The sequence below is a fragment of the Callospermophilus lateralis genome, chromosome X (assembly GCF_048772815.1).
Source record: "Callospermophilus lateralis isolate mCalLat2 chromosome X, mCalLat2.hap1, whole genome shotgun sequence".
Classification (NCBI taxonomy): Eukaryota; Metazoa; Chordata; class Mammalia; order Rodentia; family Sciuridae; genus Callospermophilus; species Callospermophilus lateralis.
In genome coordinates, this window is record NC_135325.1 from 77667671 (window position 1) to 77688446 (window position 20776).

The 20776-nt window shown below is 32.3% G+C and overlaps 1 protein-coding gene across 1 annotated transcript; it reads left to right on the forward strand.

The window, feature by feature from the left end:
• Positions 1-14799: 14799 nt before the first annotated feature.
• Positions 14800-16749, forward strand: Pabpc5 (poly(A) binding protein cytoplasmic 5). Its single transcript, XM_077107081.1, has 2 exons — positions 14800-14855; positions 15532-16749. Exon 2 carries the CDS (start codon positions 15546-15548, stop codon positions 16704-16706), a length of 1161 nt encoding a protein of 386 aa, XP_076963196.1. The 5' UTR covers positions 14800-14855; positions 15532-15545; the 3' UTR covers positions 16707-16749.
• Positions 16750-20776: the final 4027 nt, after the last annotated feature.

A 20776-nucleotide genomic window follows, 5' to 3' on the forward strand; every position in this document is an offset into this window, starting at 1 on the left:
ACAAACCAGAGTCCAGCTTTACAAGCCAGTTTAGTTCCTAGTTAAGGTCAAATAACTGATTCTAGTTATTCTTTATTTTAAGAAATGCTTGAGGACTATCAATTCTACGTGTCTTGTATGTTTATGCCATACCACCAGTCAAGTGTCATTAACTCATTTCATGTAATAAGTAAGTAATGGATAAGGAAATAATAGTAGGAATTATAGCTGGAGGTGTTAACATGTATTATGCTCTGGAGATGCAGAAGCTGGAACCATTCTTTGCTGTTTCTGATAGGATGTATGGTAAATCTAAGGGAAATGTTGACCAAATTCTGGTCAGAAATGTCTGACGGTGGAAAGCAGTCAGGAGTCAAATTTATGGTGGTTATGATTTGGATCTTTAAAGTCTCCCCCAAATTTAGGGTTATTCAGAAATGAGATGATCAGATTATGAGATGTGTAACCTAATCAGCAGATTAGTCAATATTATTGGTTAATAATTTAAATGTACTATGGGGTGTTAATTATAGTCTGGTGGAGCATGGTTGGAAGAAATAGTTCACTGAGGATGTGACCTGGACTATACCAGTCTATAGCCTCTTCCTTTCTTTCTCTTCTTCCTGACTTTCCTCCATGATGTGTTTGTTGCCTCACCTCAGGCCCAGAGCTGGGGAGTCAGCTGACCATTAACTGAGAGCTGAAACTGTGAAAACAAAATAAACTTTTCCTTTGTTAAATTATTTTGTCAGGTATTTGATCACAACAATGAAAAGTCAGCAATGCAAAGTTGACTAACACAATGATACTTTGAACAATCTGGAAGAGCCAAAGCAATCATTTTTATTTGTGTAGTGAAAATTCTAAAACATAAATATTGTTAGTATTTTTTTAACCTCTGTTATTTCGGAGTTAAGTGGTTCCTTTTCCATGTATAGGAACACTTTCTGTATCTCCACCACAAAATTGGTGTGTTGCAATCCAGTAATTGTACCTACATCTAATTTTCTAATCATCTCATAATCATGGCTAGAATATTAATCTAAAAAGATCAGGTGCAACAAAGACAAGGTCACTTTAGAAAAATTTCAAAGAACACCATAAATCCCCTGCTTTGTTCATATATACCACTGTAAAAGGCTCATGGGTCAGTACCCTCAACATATACTCTTTATTATTATGCCAACAAGGAAATTCAGATGATTGACAAGAATTAAGTTTTAATCTGCTGGACTTCTTTTATGCCACATTGACACATGGAGAGTTTACCAATCAGACATGCATAAGTTCAGAGTGGAAGCACAGTGGGCACCTTATCAATGCTCCTAGTCCCACACCAGTCTGGGTTGCTAGCATCCCCATAACCATGTGGCACCAGAGACAATGGTGCTGTACAACCCTGCTGCAGTACATATTGTACCCAAAGGCCTTAAACACAAAGGAGATATAAGAAAACTATATAATTGTACCAAAGTAAAAACTGTAAATAAAAAATATAACAAAAGACATATTGGGCTGGGGATGTGGCTCAAGCGGTGGCGCGCTCACCTGGCATGCGTGTGGCCCGGGTTCGATCCTCAGCACCACATACAAAGATGTTGTGTCCGCCGAAAACTAAAAAATAAATATTAAAGTTCTCTCTCTCTCTCTCTCTCTCTCTCTCTCTCTCTCTCTCTTAAAAAAAAATGACGTATCTTCAGGGAAAAGACATTCATGGAGCCTACCCTCATGACTTAACCACCTCCCCAAATTTTTGCCTCCTAACATAAGCATATTGGTGATTGACATTTAACATATAAATTTGGGGACACAGATATTCAGGTCAAATCATCTGGTTTTACTTAAGATTAAAAAAAAACATATCTTTAATATTTGTTATTTGTATATAATATAAGTAGTTTTAATTTTTCTGTTATTAATCCTGTTAGATTTTGGGTTTTCCTAGATCTTTTGTTGTGTCATTTATTAAAAATACCAACAAAAATTATTTAAACATTTCTTCTTCTCTTCTTTCTCTCCCATTTATTCTCCTTTGGAACTCCCACTGGAGATATGGTACACATTTTTCATTGTCCCATAGTTCCTGGATATTGTGGTCTATTTATCTTTTTCATCCTGCATTTTGGTTTGAGAAGAATCTATTGTCCTACTTTTGATCCACTGATTGATTTCTTGGCTGTCCTAGTTAATGGTAAGCTTATGAAAGACATTCTTCATTTCATTGCTTTTTCTAGCAATTTTTTTTGTAGTATCATAGAGTTTCAATTCTCTCAAATTACATTATCCATCTATCTTCATGGTTTGTACATTCTCCAGTAGATCCTTTAGTATGTTAACTTTAATTAATTTGAATTCTCTACCAGATAATCACCAAATCACTATCAGATTTAGTTATTTTTGATGCTTCATTTTTGTCTTTAATCTTCCTATTGTATTGTCTTTAGTTTGTCTGTAATCATTTGTTGAAAGTCAGACATTATGTTTTCAGTAAAAGAATATAAAAACAATATAAGAAACATAGAAAACATAGAGCATATGCTGTCTGAAAATAATGAAATTAAAATGAAAATTAAAAAAATAGCTGGAAAACCATAAAATACTTATAATTCCCCAACAGACTTTTAAAAAAGACATGGAACAAAGAATAAGTCTCAGGAGAAATTAAGAAATAACTGAACTACACAAAAATACAACTTAATCAAAAGTTGTGAGTTGCTACAAAAGCAGTGCTTATGAGGAAATATATCCATCCATTTAATGCATATGCTAAAAATAAGCAATATATAAAATGAATAAAATAATTTTCTCTCTCCCAAAACTAGAAAAATGCCATTATATCCCAAGGAAGTATAATAAATGATATAACAAGTATATGAGATGAAATAAAATAAAAATAGAAAGTCATGATAAAATCAATGAAACTAACAATTGGTTCTTTTAAAAGATAAGTAAATTTGATAAATCTCTGGGCATGTGTTTAAAAATAGAACACATACTAGGTTCTTATAAACAAGACCGAAGTAAAATACCTTAGTGATTCCAACAGAGAGAAAAGTAGCCATTTGGACATGGCTTCTGTAATGTTTGTACCCAGTTATTCAATAGGATTTGAACTGAGAAATAAATTTGAGGCAAGGGAGAAACTTTCTGGATTGGCAGTATGGCTTTCAAGTAAGTTTTTCTTCCATAATTTGGAATGATAAATTAAGAGGATGTTCTGCTTTATTCTTTCTTGTTTCAAATACCAGGGTGAAATTCCTGGAGCTAAGAAAACAAGGATAAATATTAAAATTACTAATATAAAAAAATGAAATAAAATCCATTATTAGCAGTACCATAGAAATCAAAGGAATAAAGAAAAATAAACAACCATGTGCCCATACATTCAATAACCTAGATGAAATGAATGATTGATTCCAAAATATAATTTTCTAAAATCATACAAGAAATAGATCTTATGAATGTTTCTATATCCATTAAATAAATTGAAACAATAATTAAAGCCCTCCAAAATATAAAGCATTATTCACAGATGAGTTCACTGGCGAATTCCACCAAATATTTAAGAAGAAATTCCATCATTTCTTTACCATCTTTTTTAGAAAATTAAAGGGGATGAAATATATCCTCAATCATTTTATCCAGGTGAACATTATCCTGTAGTAAAACCAGATAAAAATTATACAAAATGGGGAAACTAAAGTCCAATACTGCTCATGCACATAAATGTAAAAATCACCAAGAAAATATCAGCAAGTCAAATGTAGAAATGCATAAAGTAATTATATATTTCCAATTAGGCAATTCTCATTCAACATTTGAAATGAAATAATGTATTATATTGTACCAGTAGACTAAAGAAGAAAAATCAGAATACCATATATCAGTAGATGCAGACAACAATTTGATAGAATAAAAAATCTATCCATGATACAGAAAATCTCAAAAAAATATGAGTAACAGGGAACTTCTTCAAATTGACAAAAATAGATTTAAGATTTTCAAGATATAATTTCTTCCCAAACTAATCTATATATTCCAGGATATCAGAGTCACAAAACTAGAAAGTTATTCTGTGGATATCTACAAATCAAGTCTAAAGTTTATATGGATGGGTAAATGATCCAGGATAGTCAACACAATAAGGAAGAAGAACAAATCTGGATGGCTGTCATTTAATGACTTTCAGAATTACTGTAAAGCTACAGTAATGAAGACAATGTGGTATTCACTAAAGAATAGATGCATAAATCAATGAACAGAACAGACAGCAAAAAAATAGACCCAGATAAATATAGTCAACTGATCTTTCAAAAAGAAGCAAAGAGAGATGATAGAGAGATCATAGTCATTTCAATAAATGATTCTGGAAACCAGCAGATGTACACATAGAAAACATAAATCAGAAATAAAAAATATTATACTCTTTACAAAATTAACTGAGAATTATATGTGACTTAAACATAAAACACAAAGAGAGCAATAGGAGGAAACCTCGGTGACCCTAGAATTGATGATCACTTTTTAGATAAAACACCAACGGCATGATCTAGGAAAGGAAAAATTAATAAGCTGTCTTGCATTAAAATCCAAATCATACTCTGCCAGAAAAACTGTCAAGAGAAACAGAAGATAGTCCACAGATTTTGGGAAAATATTTGTAAAAGATAAATCTAATAAAGAACTGATATCCAAATATAAAATAAACTCTTGAAACTCAATGATAAAACAATCTGATTAATAAATGGCCCAAAACCTTGACACCTCAACAAAGAACATCATACATAGATGGCAAATAAGCTTATGAAAAGATGCTCCACATTATGTCATTAGGAAAATGCAAATTAAAACCAACATGAGATACCACTGCAGCACTATTAGAATGTGCCAAATCCAGAACAACACTAAATACTCATGAGAATGTAGAGAAAGAGATCTCTTCATTTGGGGTGCAGAATGTTATAGCCACTTTGGAAGATAATGTGACAATTGTCATGATTAATCTGGATGGTGAATTTGACTGGATTCAGACACGCGTAAGATTCAGAGACTTTTTGGTGTGTCACTGAAGATGTTGCCAGAGATGACTGGCATCGTGGGACAGCAAAGTGAGGGAGAGAGACACCCCTGAATTTTGTTGGCATGGTTCAATAGGCTGAGGACGTGGATGGACATAAAAGCGGAAGAAAGATAAAGTCAATGTAGACTCAAGCTCATAGTATAATTTGTAATTTGCCACTATAATCAATTTTCACTTCCTGATCATTTCCTTAAGAGCTCACAGAATTTTTCTTAAAATCACACATGCATACACATACACACACACACACACAGAAGAAAGAAAGGAAGAAAGGAAGAATAAAGCTACTTAGAATATACATCCAATTTTTGGGAACAGAGGATGAATTGATAAAATTAAAGTAAAATGTTTGAGTGTTAATTTTCTATAGATAAATTTCCATTAATATTAATTTAACAAAATGTTATTACAAAGATAAATGAGTATATATTTGCCTAATACATATGGGACCTTAAATAAATACATTTTATATGTCAATAAACTACAAATAGATGTTAAAATGTACCTTTATATTATCAGATATCAAATGTCATGAAAATTGGATAAGTTCTAAAAACAGTTATGTGAAGAAAAATGTATACTGTGTTGAGGGAGATAATTGAAGCATACAGGTTAGCTAGCACATTGAAACAGAACTCACTTAAGTTGACGAATAATGTGACCAAGCATACTAAAAGTCATTTTGGTTCCAACAGGAACCAAAATAGGTAATTAAATTAGTAAAGAGAAACATCTCCCTCATTATTAATGAATGCTTTTTAGTCTAAATAGTACATCAATTTCAAGAGTGTATCAGCAACCAATGTCTATTATAAATAATGGCAAACAGGTTATGAAAAGAAATAAATGGGAAAAATTGAAACATAGAGTACTTTTAGTCAGTGTTAATTATCCCAAGACCCATTTGAAACATTATGGTTGTTTTAGTCCATTTAAATTTAAATATTTAAAGAGGACTATATTTCTAATGGGAATATGTTAGAGTTTAGGTATTGCACCAAGTCAATGAATAATTATTTTAATTTTAAATATAGTATAATTTACAAGGTAAGCATTACTGATGATTCTTTATTGAGGAACATAAAAAATAATTAGAATGTGTATTTCCTCTCTTGATCGTATGGATTCATTTACTAAAGAATTAAAGTACAGATGGAAAATGAAGGTAATTTACCTTTTAAATATAATTCCTGATTAATATAATTATTGCTTATGCAACAAAGTAATCCAAATAGTAATTAATTTTGAAACAAAATGGTTAAACAGTTTCTGTTGCCTATTATATGGATTAATAGGAATGACTGAGAGGTATGCAAGAGGAGTCTCACCATATTTAACAAGAATATCCTGGATAATTAGTATGTTCCTAGGCACAAAACAAGGATTTGGGTATACACGATGTTTTAAGAGAAAGATCACCTATTTCAATGCAGCATACCAGAAAAGATGATTCAACATATGATATAAAATTCGATTGTGAATACATAGTAATTACATAAGTTCATATGTAGTATTCTATGTATCATTTTAAAGTAATAGAATCAAATTAGATGAGAATTCTAAGATGTGCTGTATATTTTGATTGTGATAGTCATTACACAATGTGCATCTAGTAATCACATTGTACACTTTAAATATATACACTCATTCTTGGTAAGTTAAATATTTTCATATTAAAAAAATAACCTTAAGAAGAGCCAAACTAACCCAAAATGTAGCTAAATTTTTTCTACTAATTTTTATAACACAGATTTCTTTGAATGCATGATTGTGTTTTATTGTGGTAAAAAAATTAAGATCAACACGAAACTATTTTTTTAAATTTATTTATTCTTTTTAGATATACATGACAGTAAAGTATATTCTGACATATTATTCATACATGGAGTATAACTTATGCTAATTAGGATCTCATTCTTGTGGTTTTACATGAACACTTAACAAAAATTTAAGAGCACAATATTATTTAACCATAGGTACAATGTTCTACAACAGGTGTCCAGAGCGTTGTCTTCTTGCCTTACCAAAGTTTTATACACTTTCCTCCATTTGCCCATTTGCCATTTCTCCAGCTATTGGCACTCACCATTCTACTCTCTTTTTCTATTAACCTGATTATTCTATGTACTTCATATAGAGGAATTGTGCAGTATTTTTCCTCTGTGATTTTTTTTTACATAGAATAATGGTCTGAAGTTTTTTTCATGTTGTCACATGTATCAGGATTTCCTTCTTTTATAGGAGAATCATGTTCTGTTTCAAGTAATTTACTGCTTTTTCTTTATCCAATCATCCATCAATGAATGTTTACATTGTTTCCATATTTTGACTCTTCTATATAGTACTGAGAATTAATAAGAAAATGAAAATTTCCCTTTAAAATCCTGATTTCAGTTCTTTTTAATGTATACCCAGCAATTCCACTTTTTATTTTCTGAGAAAGCTCCCTGTTTATCCCATCAATTGTACCATTTTTCATTCTCATCAACAGTGCACATGGATTCTAGTTTTTTTCCATATCCTTGCCAACATTTGTTATAATTTAATGCTTCAATCATAGCAACCTAAATAAATATGAGGTGATATCTCACTGTGGTTTTGATTTTCATTTCCCTGAGAATTACTGAAGTTGAGTATATTTTCTTTTAAAATTTGTTCTTTTTTAGTTATACATGACAGTATATTTGATATATTTTATCTTTTTATATACTCGTTGGCCATTTTTTTTATTTTTTTGAGAAATATCTATTCAAGTTTTTTCTCTTTTTCTCTGTTTTTGTGTGTATTTAGTTTTTCTATTGTGTTGTAGAAGTTCTTTATATGTTTTAGATATTAACCTCTTACCAGATTTATGATTTGCAAATATTTTCCCCATTCCATAATCTAACTTTACACCATGTTGATAGTTTCCTTTGCTGTGAAGAATCTTTTTTTTAGATTAACATAGTCTCACTTTTCTATTTTCACTTTTGTTACATGTAGTTTTGTGTGTCACATACAAATCCATTGTCAAGACAAGTGTCATTGTAGTATGCTGATTTAAAATCCTTTGGATATATGCTGAGGAGTGGGTAAATACGTAAACTTATGGTTCCATTTATAGTTTTATGAGGAATCTCCATACTGCTTTCTAAAGGGGTTACATCAACTTGCAGTTCCACCAACAATGTGAGTATTCCTTTTCCCCCACATCCTCATCAACATTTGTTGTTACTTGTATTGTTTGATAATTGCCATCATCAGCATACTACAGTGATGTGGCCCCATCAATTTTGATAAAAGCAGAATTTATAGTATAAAGCTATGGAACAAACCAAGATGCTCCTCAACAGAAAAACAGATAAAGAAATTGTGGAATATATACACAATGGAATATTACTCAGTCATAAAGAAAAATGACTGTATGACATTTACCAGTAGATGGATGGATATGGAAACTATCATGCTAAATGAAATAAGTCAATCCTTAAAAAAATACCCAAATGTTTTTGCTGATATGTGGAAGCTAAACCACAATAAAGCAGGGTAGACAAAGAAGAGAAGTTCAGCAGATTAGACAAAGGGGAAGGAAAGGAAGGGAGGGATATAGAAATAGGAAAGACATTAAAATAAATCAAATATTTTCATGTTAAAATACCTAAGTGAATCCTAGCATCGTATCCACTCACAAGAATTGAGCCCTAATTAGAATTAGATATATTCCATGCATGTATAATTTTAACAAAATGGATTCCAATGTCATGTTTAACTTAAAAGAACCAATGAAAAAATAAAAGAATGATGTCATAAAGTTTTCCCAGGTGTTCTCCAGTAATTATATAATTTTAGGTCTTATGTATGAATCTTTAATCATAATATATTTTGAGATGATTTTGTGTAAGGTATGAAATGAGAGTCCAAATTTATTGTGTGCAAGTGGTTATTGAGTTTTCTAAACACCCTTATGGAGACAATCCTTTCTCCTTTCTGGTTCTTGGCATTCTATAAAGATCAGTTGACTGTATATATTTGTGCATTTATTTTTGTGCTCTTTATTCTGTCCATTGATATACACATTTTCTTTTATGCCAGTATGATGATGTTTCAATTATTGTAGCTTTGTAATTGAAGTACCTCTAACATTTTCTTATTTTTCAAGATGACTTTGGCTCCATATGAATTTCAGGTTGTTTTTCTATTTCTATAAAAATGCCATTGCAATTTTGACTGGGACTGAATTGAATCTATAGCTCTCTTTGGATAGTACAGACATTTTTTTTTCTACTGGGGCTTGAACCTATAGGTGTTTTACCACTGAGCTACATCACTTTTTTAAAAAAAAAAATTTGAACCATGGTTTTGCCATGCCCAATATACCCCTGAATTTTTGATGCTATAGCCTCAGAATACTAGTAGCTGGAATTACAGGTATATGCCACCATACCCAGTTGGACATTTTAATAATGTTAGTTTTTCAGCTTTGTGAACACAGGATAGCTTTTATATGCATCTTCATTATTTTCCTTTAGTTGTTAGTGTGTATCTCTCCTCCTTGGTCGTGTTTATTTATTAATATTTTATTTTATTATTTTTTAATTTCCTTTTTAGATATTTCATTGTTAATGTATAGAACTGTACACAACTTTTTGTATGTTATTTTGTATACTTCTGAATTAATTAATTAGATCTAAGAATGTTTTGTGGAGATATAAGGGCTTACTACAGATAAGATCATATTATCTGCAAAGACAATTTTCCTTTATCATTTGCATGCACTTCTTTCTCTTGACTAATTGCTCTATATTGAATAATAGCAGCATAAGTGGATATATTTCTTTTAACCTTATTTCAGGGGAAATGCCTTTGGTTTTGCAAGGCATTTCATATATGGGGTTTGTGAGCTTTTCATATATAGGGTTTATGAGCTTTTCATATATAGGTTTTAATATATTGAGGTAACTTTCTCCTATACTTACTTTTTTGAAAGTTTTATCATGAAAGAGAGAATTTTTGATTTTTTTTTAATTCAAAAAGGATTTAATTCACCATACAAAAAAAGCAAACTTTTTTTGTTTTATTTATTCATATTTTTACTAATTTATTGATTTAAATAATTGCATATATGGTATATGGGTATGATGTGGTAATTGGATACATTTATGCAATATATAATGATAAAACCAGCATAATTAGCACATCTATATCTTAAAATATTTATCATTCCTTTGTGTTGGATACGTTTGAACGCCTCACTTCAACTTCTTTATAAAATATATAATAATTTTGGGGGAACTATAATAAAACTACTGTGCTACACAACATAAGAATTTATTCTTCCTATGTAACTATAATTGGTCCTCCTTCCCTAACATTCCATTTGTCTCCCTGCTCCCCTAGCCTCTGGTAATCACTATTTTACTCTCTACTTCTATCAAATCAATTTGTTTTCACTCCCATATAAGAACAACAACATGGGAGTATTGGTCTTTGCCTGGCTTACTGAATTTAACAAAATGTCCTCTAGGTGCATCCATCTTGCCACAAATAATCAGATTTCATTTTTATGACTGAATATGATTCCTTTTTGTAGTTATATCACATTTTGCCCATTTATGTGCTAGTTAGTGGTCACTTCAGTTAATTACAAGTATGAATAGTGCCACAGTAAACATGAGAGCACTGATATGTCTTTGATGTGCTAATTTCATTTCCTTTCGATATATACCCCAAAGTGACATGCCGGGATCATATGGTAGTTCTATTTCTAGTTTTTCTGAAAAACATCCATAATGTTTTCCATAATCACTATACTGGTGTATATTCCCAGTATCAATGTATAAGAGTTCTCTTTCCTCCACATTTTTGCCAGTATTGTTTTTTTTTTTTTTTTTTGTCTTTTTTTTTTTGTCTTTTCAAAAACAGCTATTCTAACTGGGGTGAAATAGTATTTCATTGTTGTTTTGATTTGTATTTCCCTGATGAGAAGGAATACTGAGCAATTTTTTTGAATACTCATTGATAATTTATGTAACTTCTCTTGAAATATGTTCTAACTGTTACTATAAAACTATTTTTTTTCTTGATTCTCAACAAATTCCCTAGAGTTGTAAAAGTATAAGTTATGGCTAAACCCTTGAATAAATACGGGAGATGTGAGAAAATATTAGTGAATGAGATAGTCTATTTTTTTTTTTTGGTAGTTTAGGCCAAATCTCTTTGATTATAAATTCTATTGATTTTTTTCTGGTTTTGGTAACTTTCTCAGTTTAAATTGAAAGCAAATAGGTATACTTTAATATTTATGTCATGATTAATTTTATCGAGTTGCTTCAGGATCAGCATCCAGCACATACATTCTCAGGGCTCAGGATAAATTTTTCAGAAATATAAAAAAAGAGTTCAGGCTCCCAAATTTACTGTAGAAATGTCTTTTTAGACCATATTCTTAATATCAAATTGTTTTCTCTTTTTATCAAAATATGGCCAAATTCCAAGTAATAAAGTTTTTACTTAGTATTTTGTGCAGCCATTCTACTCTGCATTCAAGAGAATAGCAACTTACACAGTTGAGAATTTCTTTTTTTTTTTTTTTTAAATACAGGAACAGAATGTTAAATGTTTGTTAATACGGCAAAACAAACTCCTGACTCCTTTCTTTCTCCACCCATACTGTTGTGTTAGTATCACATATAAATAATAATGTATGATGGAATGCACTTAGAATGCCAGTTGCTCCTCACACTATCGTTATGCAAAATATTTTTCAGATTTAGAAAGTTTCAGATATGCTTGAATCAACTACTTTAGAAATCTGGGTGGGGACTTTTAATGGATTTTAATATGTGAATCAGATTATATACACTGCAAACTTGCCCTTTAGAATATAATAAAAATCACAAAAGAATGTTCTGTATTTGATCTTTTATTCCAGAGACTTTTCAGTCTACATGTTAAAATAACTAAACAAATTATGTATGAAAATGCTTTCCTTTTCTGCATTACACTTCTGCTTAGAAGAAAGGAATCTAGGGCTGTGGATGTGGCTCAAGTGGTAACGCGCTCACCTGGCATGCCTGGGGCGCTGGGTTCAATCCTCAGCACCACATTAAAAAAAAAAAAAAAAAAGAAAGAAAGAAAGATGTTGTGTCCACCAAAACTGAAAAATAAATATTAAAAAATTCTCTCTCTCTCTCTCTCTCTCTCTTAAAAAAAAAAGAATACAACAGTTACTAATATGGCATTATGTAAAAATGTGGATGTGTAACCGATGTGATTCTGCAATCTGTATTTGGGGTAAAAATGGGAGTTCATAACCCACTTGAATCTAATGTATGAAATATGATATGTCAAGAGCTTTGTAATGTTTTGAACAACCAATTTAAAAAAAAACATTTAACTTAGTAGAAAAATTAAAAAAAAAAAGAAGAAGAAGAAGAAAGGAATCTACTAGGGCTGGGGTTGTGGCTCGGTGGTAGAGCACTTGCCTAGCATATGTGAGGCACTGGGTTCAATTCTCAGCACTTCATATAAATAAATAAAATAAAGTTTATTGACAACTAAAAAAATCTTTAAAAGAAAGAAATCTACTAAAATTCATTTATTTCAAAGCAGGTCAAAATTTCTGATCTTTCGGGCTAGGGATGTAGATCAATGTTATAGCCTACCCTGCACAAGTCTCTGGCTTCTTTCTCTAGCACTGCAAAATAATAATATTATTAATAATAACAACATTTTTTAAAAGCTCTGCTTTTTGATCTGACTTTTATCACTGTACTTTAGTCTACCCAAACTGCAATGACTCCAAAATTTCTGGTAAGCCTAGAGAGAAAATTATTTTGAAAATGTGTAATTTAGGGACCTAATTTTATAATCTTAGAGAAAATATGGATGGTTAAATTTGAATACAGAAAACATTTATATGGTCACACAAACAAATGAAAATATTAATTTGTTTCAATGGTGAGTTTATGGAAAAGATTCTTTGCATTTCTAATTTTAATATAGCATTTAAAATAAAGTAATATTTTAAATGAGGTAAAAATAAAAACCAGACCATAGTTTTCATCCATTGATACTCAGGCATGTAATGAAATATGCTTTTTTATTATTTTGATTTTGCTTTTGTGGTACTGGGGATCAAACACAGAGCCTTATATGTGTTATGCAAGTACTCTACCACTGAGCAACACTACTGGCCCTGACAAGATGTTTATAAAAACCTGTGTAAAATGCAATAAAGTTACCAGATGTTCACAAGTGTTTTCCCATGTAGGTCACTGTGTTCATGTTATAAGATCAGTTTTATCATTCTATCTGTATAATATTTGTTTCATATTTGCCTTTTTTCATATAGTCTGTGTCCTAGAATAGACTTTTATTTACTATGTGTCATAGAACCCTAGAAAGCCAGCACAAGAACACAATAAAGAAAACAACTAAATTTTTGAGTAAGCAATAAGGCTGAATAAATGTCATCGCTCCCCAAATATACAAATTAATAGAAACTGTAAAATGTAAAAAATGAAGCAGCACCTAAACTTAGCCTGTAACTTCTTAGGAAAACATCCATTAAGGTAATGTCCTTTTCTTGGTTTCTTTTTTCCCCAGGACCTTTTCCAGCCTAAGAGTACTGATAAATGTTTTGTTTGGGTTTTCTTTGGTGGTGGAGGGAATTGGGCATAGGGCTTCTCAAGGATTAGTTTGTGCATGATAAATCATGGCATGTTTTTTTGTCTTTTTTTTTTTTTGAATGTGGGAGTTAAATTTCTTCCAAATTTCTCAAAACTCTGAAGTGATGATGTCTTTTGGGGAAAGACTTCTAGTTGAGTCTAATCTCACAACATTTTTCTCTGCAATGTTTTATAGTTGACAACTCATTTTCAAATACATAATTGTGTAATACTTTAGCATGTTTACTTTATTTATGATATTAATTATATATTTTGCACAGAATCTGCAGATCTCTTTAACTTTCTTTAACTGAGGTTTTATAATTATGATTCTCAATTCAGTTTAACAGCTTCAACATTTTTTGGCACTAGAAACCATCAAAAGCCATTTTATGACTCTCCAATCACTAAAACCATAATATTACTGAAGCAAAGGAAAGAATTCTGCCTGCTACCTGGGGATAATGGTACCATTATGGGGGAAATTAATGGAGTAAGGATAAAAGCCAAACACAACATGGCTTGGGTGTTCTATTTGACCATGTGATCATTTAGCACTAGACTGGGAGCCCAGTCCAGCCATCAACTTTGACTTCCAAAGCACTCAGGAAAGCATTTATATCCGCTTTCCTAAGCAACATGATTTAGGGTATTAGTTAAAAAAAAAAATCTTATGATTTCTTTCTGCCATTGTCATAACCTCCCCTGATTTGGGGATGAACAGCATAAAGAAAATATTTTAAAATTTTAAATAAATAAGTAAAAATTTTAAAAGAAAAAATCTAAAAATCATATTGATTTTCTTTTCTTTTTTTGCGTTTTTTTTTTTTTTTTTTTTTTTTTTTAATCTTGGCACAGAGCAAGCGGGAAGTTACTTAGCACGGTTCCGGGTTTCCTCGCGCCCCGCCCGCACTCTCTACCACAGCTATAAGCTCTTGGTCCCTTGGTCGGTCTATCCTGAGGTAAGCAACCCCAGTCCACCGATCCCCTCTGGGCCCGCCCGCCGCGCATCTGCCCTTCTCTAGACTCCGCCCTGCATCTGTCCGGACCCGCCTCGCGTCTGAGCTGACCCTCTCTACGCGTCTGTGAGTCAGTCCCTCCGGACCTGCCACGAGCTTCAGGCTTCTGAAATCACCGCGCCTCACTCGGTCCGTACCCAGTGGGCATCTTGGGTATCTGGGCGGTCTCCGGTCCCCCCCGCGCGTTTGTCTGTCTGTCTGTCTCTCTGTCTGATCTGCTGCCAGCAGCTTGCCTGCTGGTCCCAACGCACCAAGTGTCTAGTATGCCCTTTCGCTGACGCTGAGTGCAGAGCGGCCTTAGTAAACTGCTAGCCCGCCTGAAACCTCGGCCAGCCAGGCAGCGGCGGAGGAATACACACTCGGCCCCTGCTCTTGTTGGTAGCATTTTAAACCAACAGGAGCTCGAGGCCTATATTTATGCAGAAAACCGGTCTCAAGGCCTCTGTTGGCAATGCTAGATGTGGGGAACCAGCCAGCTGCTTGGTGATTTCTTAAAATTTAAAGGGGAAAGAGAATTTTCGTTACTAATACTGGCTTTTGAAACTGATTTTAAATCTGCACGGGTGAAAAATTTAAGCCCTCTCAGGGAGAACAGATTCGTTATTGGGGTACCTTTTTGTCTGATGCGTTTGTTCTGAGCCTGCTGACCAGCTGTTTCTGAACTTCATTTTCTCAGCCTCAGCCTCAACAGTGATTGAGTCTGCTTTTAGCTTGCCTTCTTCGCCTGCCTTGGCTTATTCTGTTCGTGAGCAGCTGTTTGGCCCATAGATTAGAGAAAACAGCCTTTTTTTTTTTCTTTCCCAAGAGAGCCTCCTCTCTATGCTAAGAGAGATGGGGAGCGGGGAGCCTAATCCTGCTGGCAAGAAAAAGAAGTACCTCAAGGCCGCCCTGTATGTGGGTGATTTGGACCCTGATGTCACTGAGGACATGCTCTATAAGAAGTTCAGGCCCGCTGGCCCTCTGCGTTTTACCCGAATCTGCCGTGACCCAGTGACCCGCAGCCCCCTGGGCTATGGCTATGTTAACTTCCGCTTTCCTGCGGATGCTGAATGGGCCCTGAACACCATGAATTTTGATTTGATTAATGGCAAACCATTCCGCCTCATGTGGTCACAGCCAGATGACCGCTTAAGAAAGTCTGGTGTTGGAAATATATTCATCAAAAACCTGGATAAATCAATTGACAATAGGGCCCTGTTCTATTTGTTTTCGGCTTTTGGGAACATTCTCTCCTGCAAAGTTGTATGTGATGACAATGGCTCTAAGGGTTATGCCTATGTGCATTTTGACAGCCTGGCCGCTGCAAATAGGGCCATCTGGCACATGAATGGAGTTCGGCTGAACAATCGCCAGGTATATGTTGGTAGATTCAAATTCCCAGAAGAGCGTGCAGCTGAAGTTAGAACCAGGGATAGAGCAACATTCACTAACGTTTTTGTTAAAAACTTTGGAGATGACATGGATGACGAAAAACTGAAGGAACTTTTCAGTGACTATGGGCCAACTGAGAGTGTAAAGGTAATAAGAGATGCCAGTGGGAAATCTAAAGGCTTTGGGTTTGTAAGGTATGAGACACACGAGGCTGCCCAAAAGGCTGTGCTAGACCTGCATGGAAAGTCAATTGATGGGAAAGTCCTGTATGTAGGGCGAGCACAGAAGAAAATTGAACGCCTAGCTGAGTTAAGGCGGCGATTTGAACGGCTGAGATTAAAAGAAAAAAGTCGACCTCCGGGGGTGCCTATCTATATTAAAAACCTGGATGAGACCATCGATGATGAAAAACTGAAGGAGGAATTTTCTTCTTTTGGATCAATTAGCAGAGCCAAAGTGATGATGGAAGTAGGGCAAGGCAAAGGTTTTGGTGTTGTCTGCTTTTCTTCTTTTGAAGAGGCTACCAAAGCAGTTGATGAGATGAATGGTCGAGTAGTGGGCTCCAAGCCCCTGCATGTCACCCTGGGCCAGGCCAGGCGCAGGTGGTGAGAACCAGAATTTCAATTTGTTTCAGCCTTAGCTGGTGCCTAGTTCAGGCTCCTTTGTGATAAGGGGTTATTTTATGCCAATTCACAGTTGTTGTTGTTTTTTAAGTGAATTCTTTCTTTTGAAAACAAAGTAAAACTAGAAATCCTTGTTCATTTTAGTGAACATAATTTCTAATTATAAAATTGTCCTTTTATACAATTTTTGATATAATATCCTTAGTGATGTGTAGAATAAAATTTATTCCACATTTTTCCTGAACAGCCAAGGTGAGGCAGTTGATTGAGTATATTTCCTTTTTTATTCAATAATACTTCATTTAATTTCTTCCGTGAAAATGTTCTTGGCATTGTCCTTACTTTTGAGTCCATCACAGTGAAAACTTCTAACTTGCTGTTTGAGAAATCAACAGAGTGGGGGAAAATGTATATGATCCAATAAACATATACATAATTTCACTTAAATCATTATTTAATATGAATATTCTTTTAGAAAGATGTGAGATTTCTTTTCTTCCCTTATTTATTTGTATTTTTCCTTTTTAAATATATTGTGAGAATACTGCAGAATTGGTACTGGCTTTAAGTAGTGTTGGGAGTTCTGTATTAACTTCATGCCTTGTTTTCACAATAAGTACCTTTGGAAATTAACATTTTATGTAGTGGCTATTTAAATTATGATTTGCATCTTATAAACCTTTCAAGGAAGATTTGATATTCCAGAACTGTAAGGACCGCTCTTATATTTCTAAATTCCCTAGTACATACATAGGTAATGTTAAATTAACAAGAAAGATGAATAACTACACTAAATTACCTTTATCCATAGATGATTTAATATTTTATCTTCATCTTTTATCAAGTGTCAATGTGAATATTAAATAATGTATAGAATTATGTTGAAAACTACTTTAAAGATCATATATTAAGCATATTATTATCCCTTGTAAATTCTTGAATGTATCTATGTGATAACAAACACAGAAGTTTCAAAGTTATGGAACAGGTTGTCTCTTGGTTTCCGTTTATTGTGAGAACTATTAACTTGATACAGTTGTGTTTATGTCTGTGACTGCTTGAAAATTCAGAAAAAATAATGTTTCTGTTTGATACTGATGTTATTTATGTCATGCAACTTCTAGATTACAAATTCTCCACATTTCACTTGCAGTTCCCTCTTCTCATTGTCTGCCTCCCATCCATATTGCAGTTATATTGTTTTGATTGCCTTTCTTATGCATACCAGTTCAAATCCATTTGAGAAGGAGATAAATACCTAATTTATGTAAAATTTAAATATCTGTGTTTTATATAATCTGATTCACTTCTGCCACATTTTCAAACACAAGAAAATGCTTTGTTTCTATTGTTATTTGGTTTTTATTACATTATATATAAATCTTCATTTTCATACATACTACAACATAAATATATAATTTTATTAACACTTGTTAGCCTTTTGAACTATAAAATAATGAGAAAAAACTGTTTCTGTTTACCTACAAATTTAATGTGATTCATGAACAGGTATTTTCAAAATAAAAATCACTGTTTTAATTATAAACATAATATTTGATCATTATAAAAGTGTACACAGTGCAAAAGAAGGTAGTAAAATAATCACAATTCAGAGATAACCACTATTAATATTTTTAGTATGTGCATATCTGTCATATCTTTTTTCCTATGTATGGCCATGTGTTTGTTACTTAAAGCACTGTACTACTTATATTGTTTTTAATTATAAACTGAACCATAATCATATTTTCATGGCAATAAAGATCAATTTATATTAATTTAGTGATTGCATAGTATTCCATTGTGTGGATATACTATAACGTATATAAAAGGTTGATGTTGAAAAAGGTTTATATGTTTTCAATATTTTTTTACATTTATAAACAATACCATGATGAACATCTCTTTCTTAAAAACATTGTGAATTATATGTGTTCAGAGAAAAAAGTATCTCCATGATGTAAAAGATTAAATCTGCTAGCAAATTAAAATGCACATCTTATATATCTATCTAACACAATTTAGGAAAAACTTTAATATATAATCTGCATTTAAATTGACAAGTGGAAATCTATAAAACAGGAGACAGTTTTCTCATATGTTATGAATCTAATTGCTTTACATTATTGTGTTCATTATGACATTCCAAATAAAAACTTAAATAGTTACATTGGTAATTATCACATATACTCTCTGTTTCTTTATATATAGTACCAGTTTTTATTTAAACTTATAAATGTAAAATATCAGTGTTAGCTTCCATATTTTACAAATGTTTTGATTCAATATAAATCTAGAAAGATGTCTACAAAGTGAAAATGATCCAGAATAAGTATTTAATGCAAATTTTGGGGATTATGTATTTAAATTATTTATATTTTTCAAAGGTCAGACGTATTAAAAAAAAACAGGAGAAATTAAAATATGCCAAAGTCCTGGTAAAATCCTTGTGTTTTATGTCCCTGCCAAACATTTGAATAAACTCTGTAAATTCCCTTGGTGAAAATCGGAGAGAAAATATAAATGAAATTTAATCTTCATAATTTTTCAATCTTGTGTGTTTTATTTTTGCTGACATTTCATAGACTATAAATAATTATGCCAAGATTAAAAAAGAAATTTATTGTTTATCTTTTTCTAGCGCAGTTAGTAAAAATATACTGTGAATGCTTAGGTTATAAATGGACTGTATAATACGAGTTTTATTTTGCTTATATTTTTGAGACAGTCACCTGTACAAACTTTAAGTAGCCCCACTTTAAGAAAAGTAAGAATATTGTGATTGAAAACCTTCATCATCAAGGTTATTTGGGGGGAGGATCTTATGTACATGAAGTTTCACACATACTGGTCCCAATGCAATATCCATGATTGAGGGGGAAAAAAGTGTTATATGTGTAAGTGATATTTTTAGTACAGTGTAAAAAGGCAAGAATACATATTTCTTTAAGGAGAAACTTGGAATTGGAAAAAAATACTATCTTCCTTGTAAATAAATGACATAACTTAAGGTCATTTATTTTAATAAGTAATGATAAATATATCAATAAATGACTTAAGATAGGTAATAGAATTGTTCCCAGTACCTATAAAAATACTTGAAATGTAGTAGGAATTACCCATACTTGTTGAGTGAATGCATTCATAATGTAAATTATATTCCTCCAGATATTAGCTTCCTAATTTTCCTTTTAATATGTATCAAAGTAAATATGTTATTATATAATATGTGATGTTATTCAATATCCTATGAAAAACTAGTTCAGAACTGATTGGTCACATAGACTGGTGCTTATGCATAAGGTCTTGGCTATGTGGACTCATTCATATGATGTTAATGTTTTATTAATGCGTTCATTCTCATGCTCTTTTTTTTTCATTTTTGTCCAATTCTTGGTTGATTTGCCTGTCTGAAACACAAAATTTCTAGTAATTGTCATAGCTTAAATAAAAGTTTATATATGGAGAAACACTTTTTTAAACTTTTTATTTTTTGATTTGAGCACTTATTTATAAGTTAATGGTATGCTGTTTCAAGACCAATATTATTCCGCACAATCTTGCTACTATGTTGAACAATATGACCACAATTATCCCTGAAATACTAGTGTTTGCTCATCTGTAATGGATTCTTATACATTTCTGGATGCTTTTTATTGTCCCTGAAATGTAACCTAACAAATGGTTCCTTGGAGCCCCAAGAGGATTAATCCAACCCTAGTGGCTCCAAGGGATCATAGTATTTATAAATAATGTGGCTGCCATTGGAAATTTGAGGAAACAAAAGCCTAACTAGCTAAAAGTACTAATACTAAATATATAATTCTTATTAATTTCAAGTACTTTCACCCTCAAAAGGTCACACTACTTCATGTATTTAATAAATAGCTATTAGATGGCACACAAAATAAAAGAGTCTTCTCACTAAATTTCTCATCAACAATTTGGGGTCTTCACAGTTTATTTCATTTTTTAAAAAAGTATTCAGAGTTTTAGGGAAAATATAGGAAAAGGGGTATGAGTGCTGATATTGTATAGCATGACTTTTACAGTCAT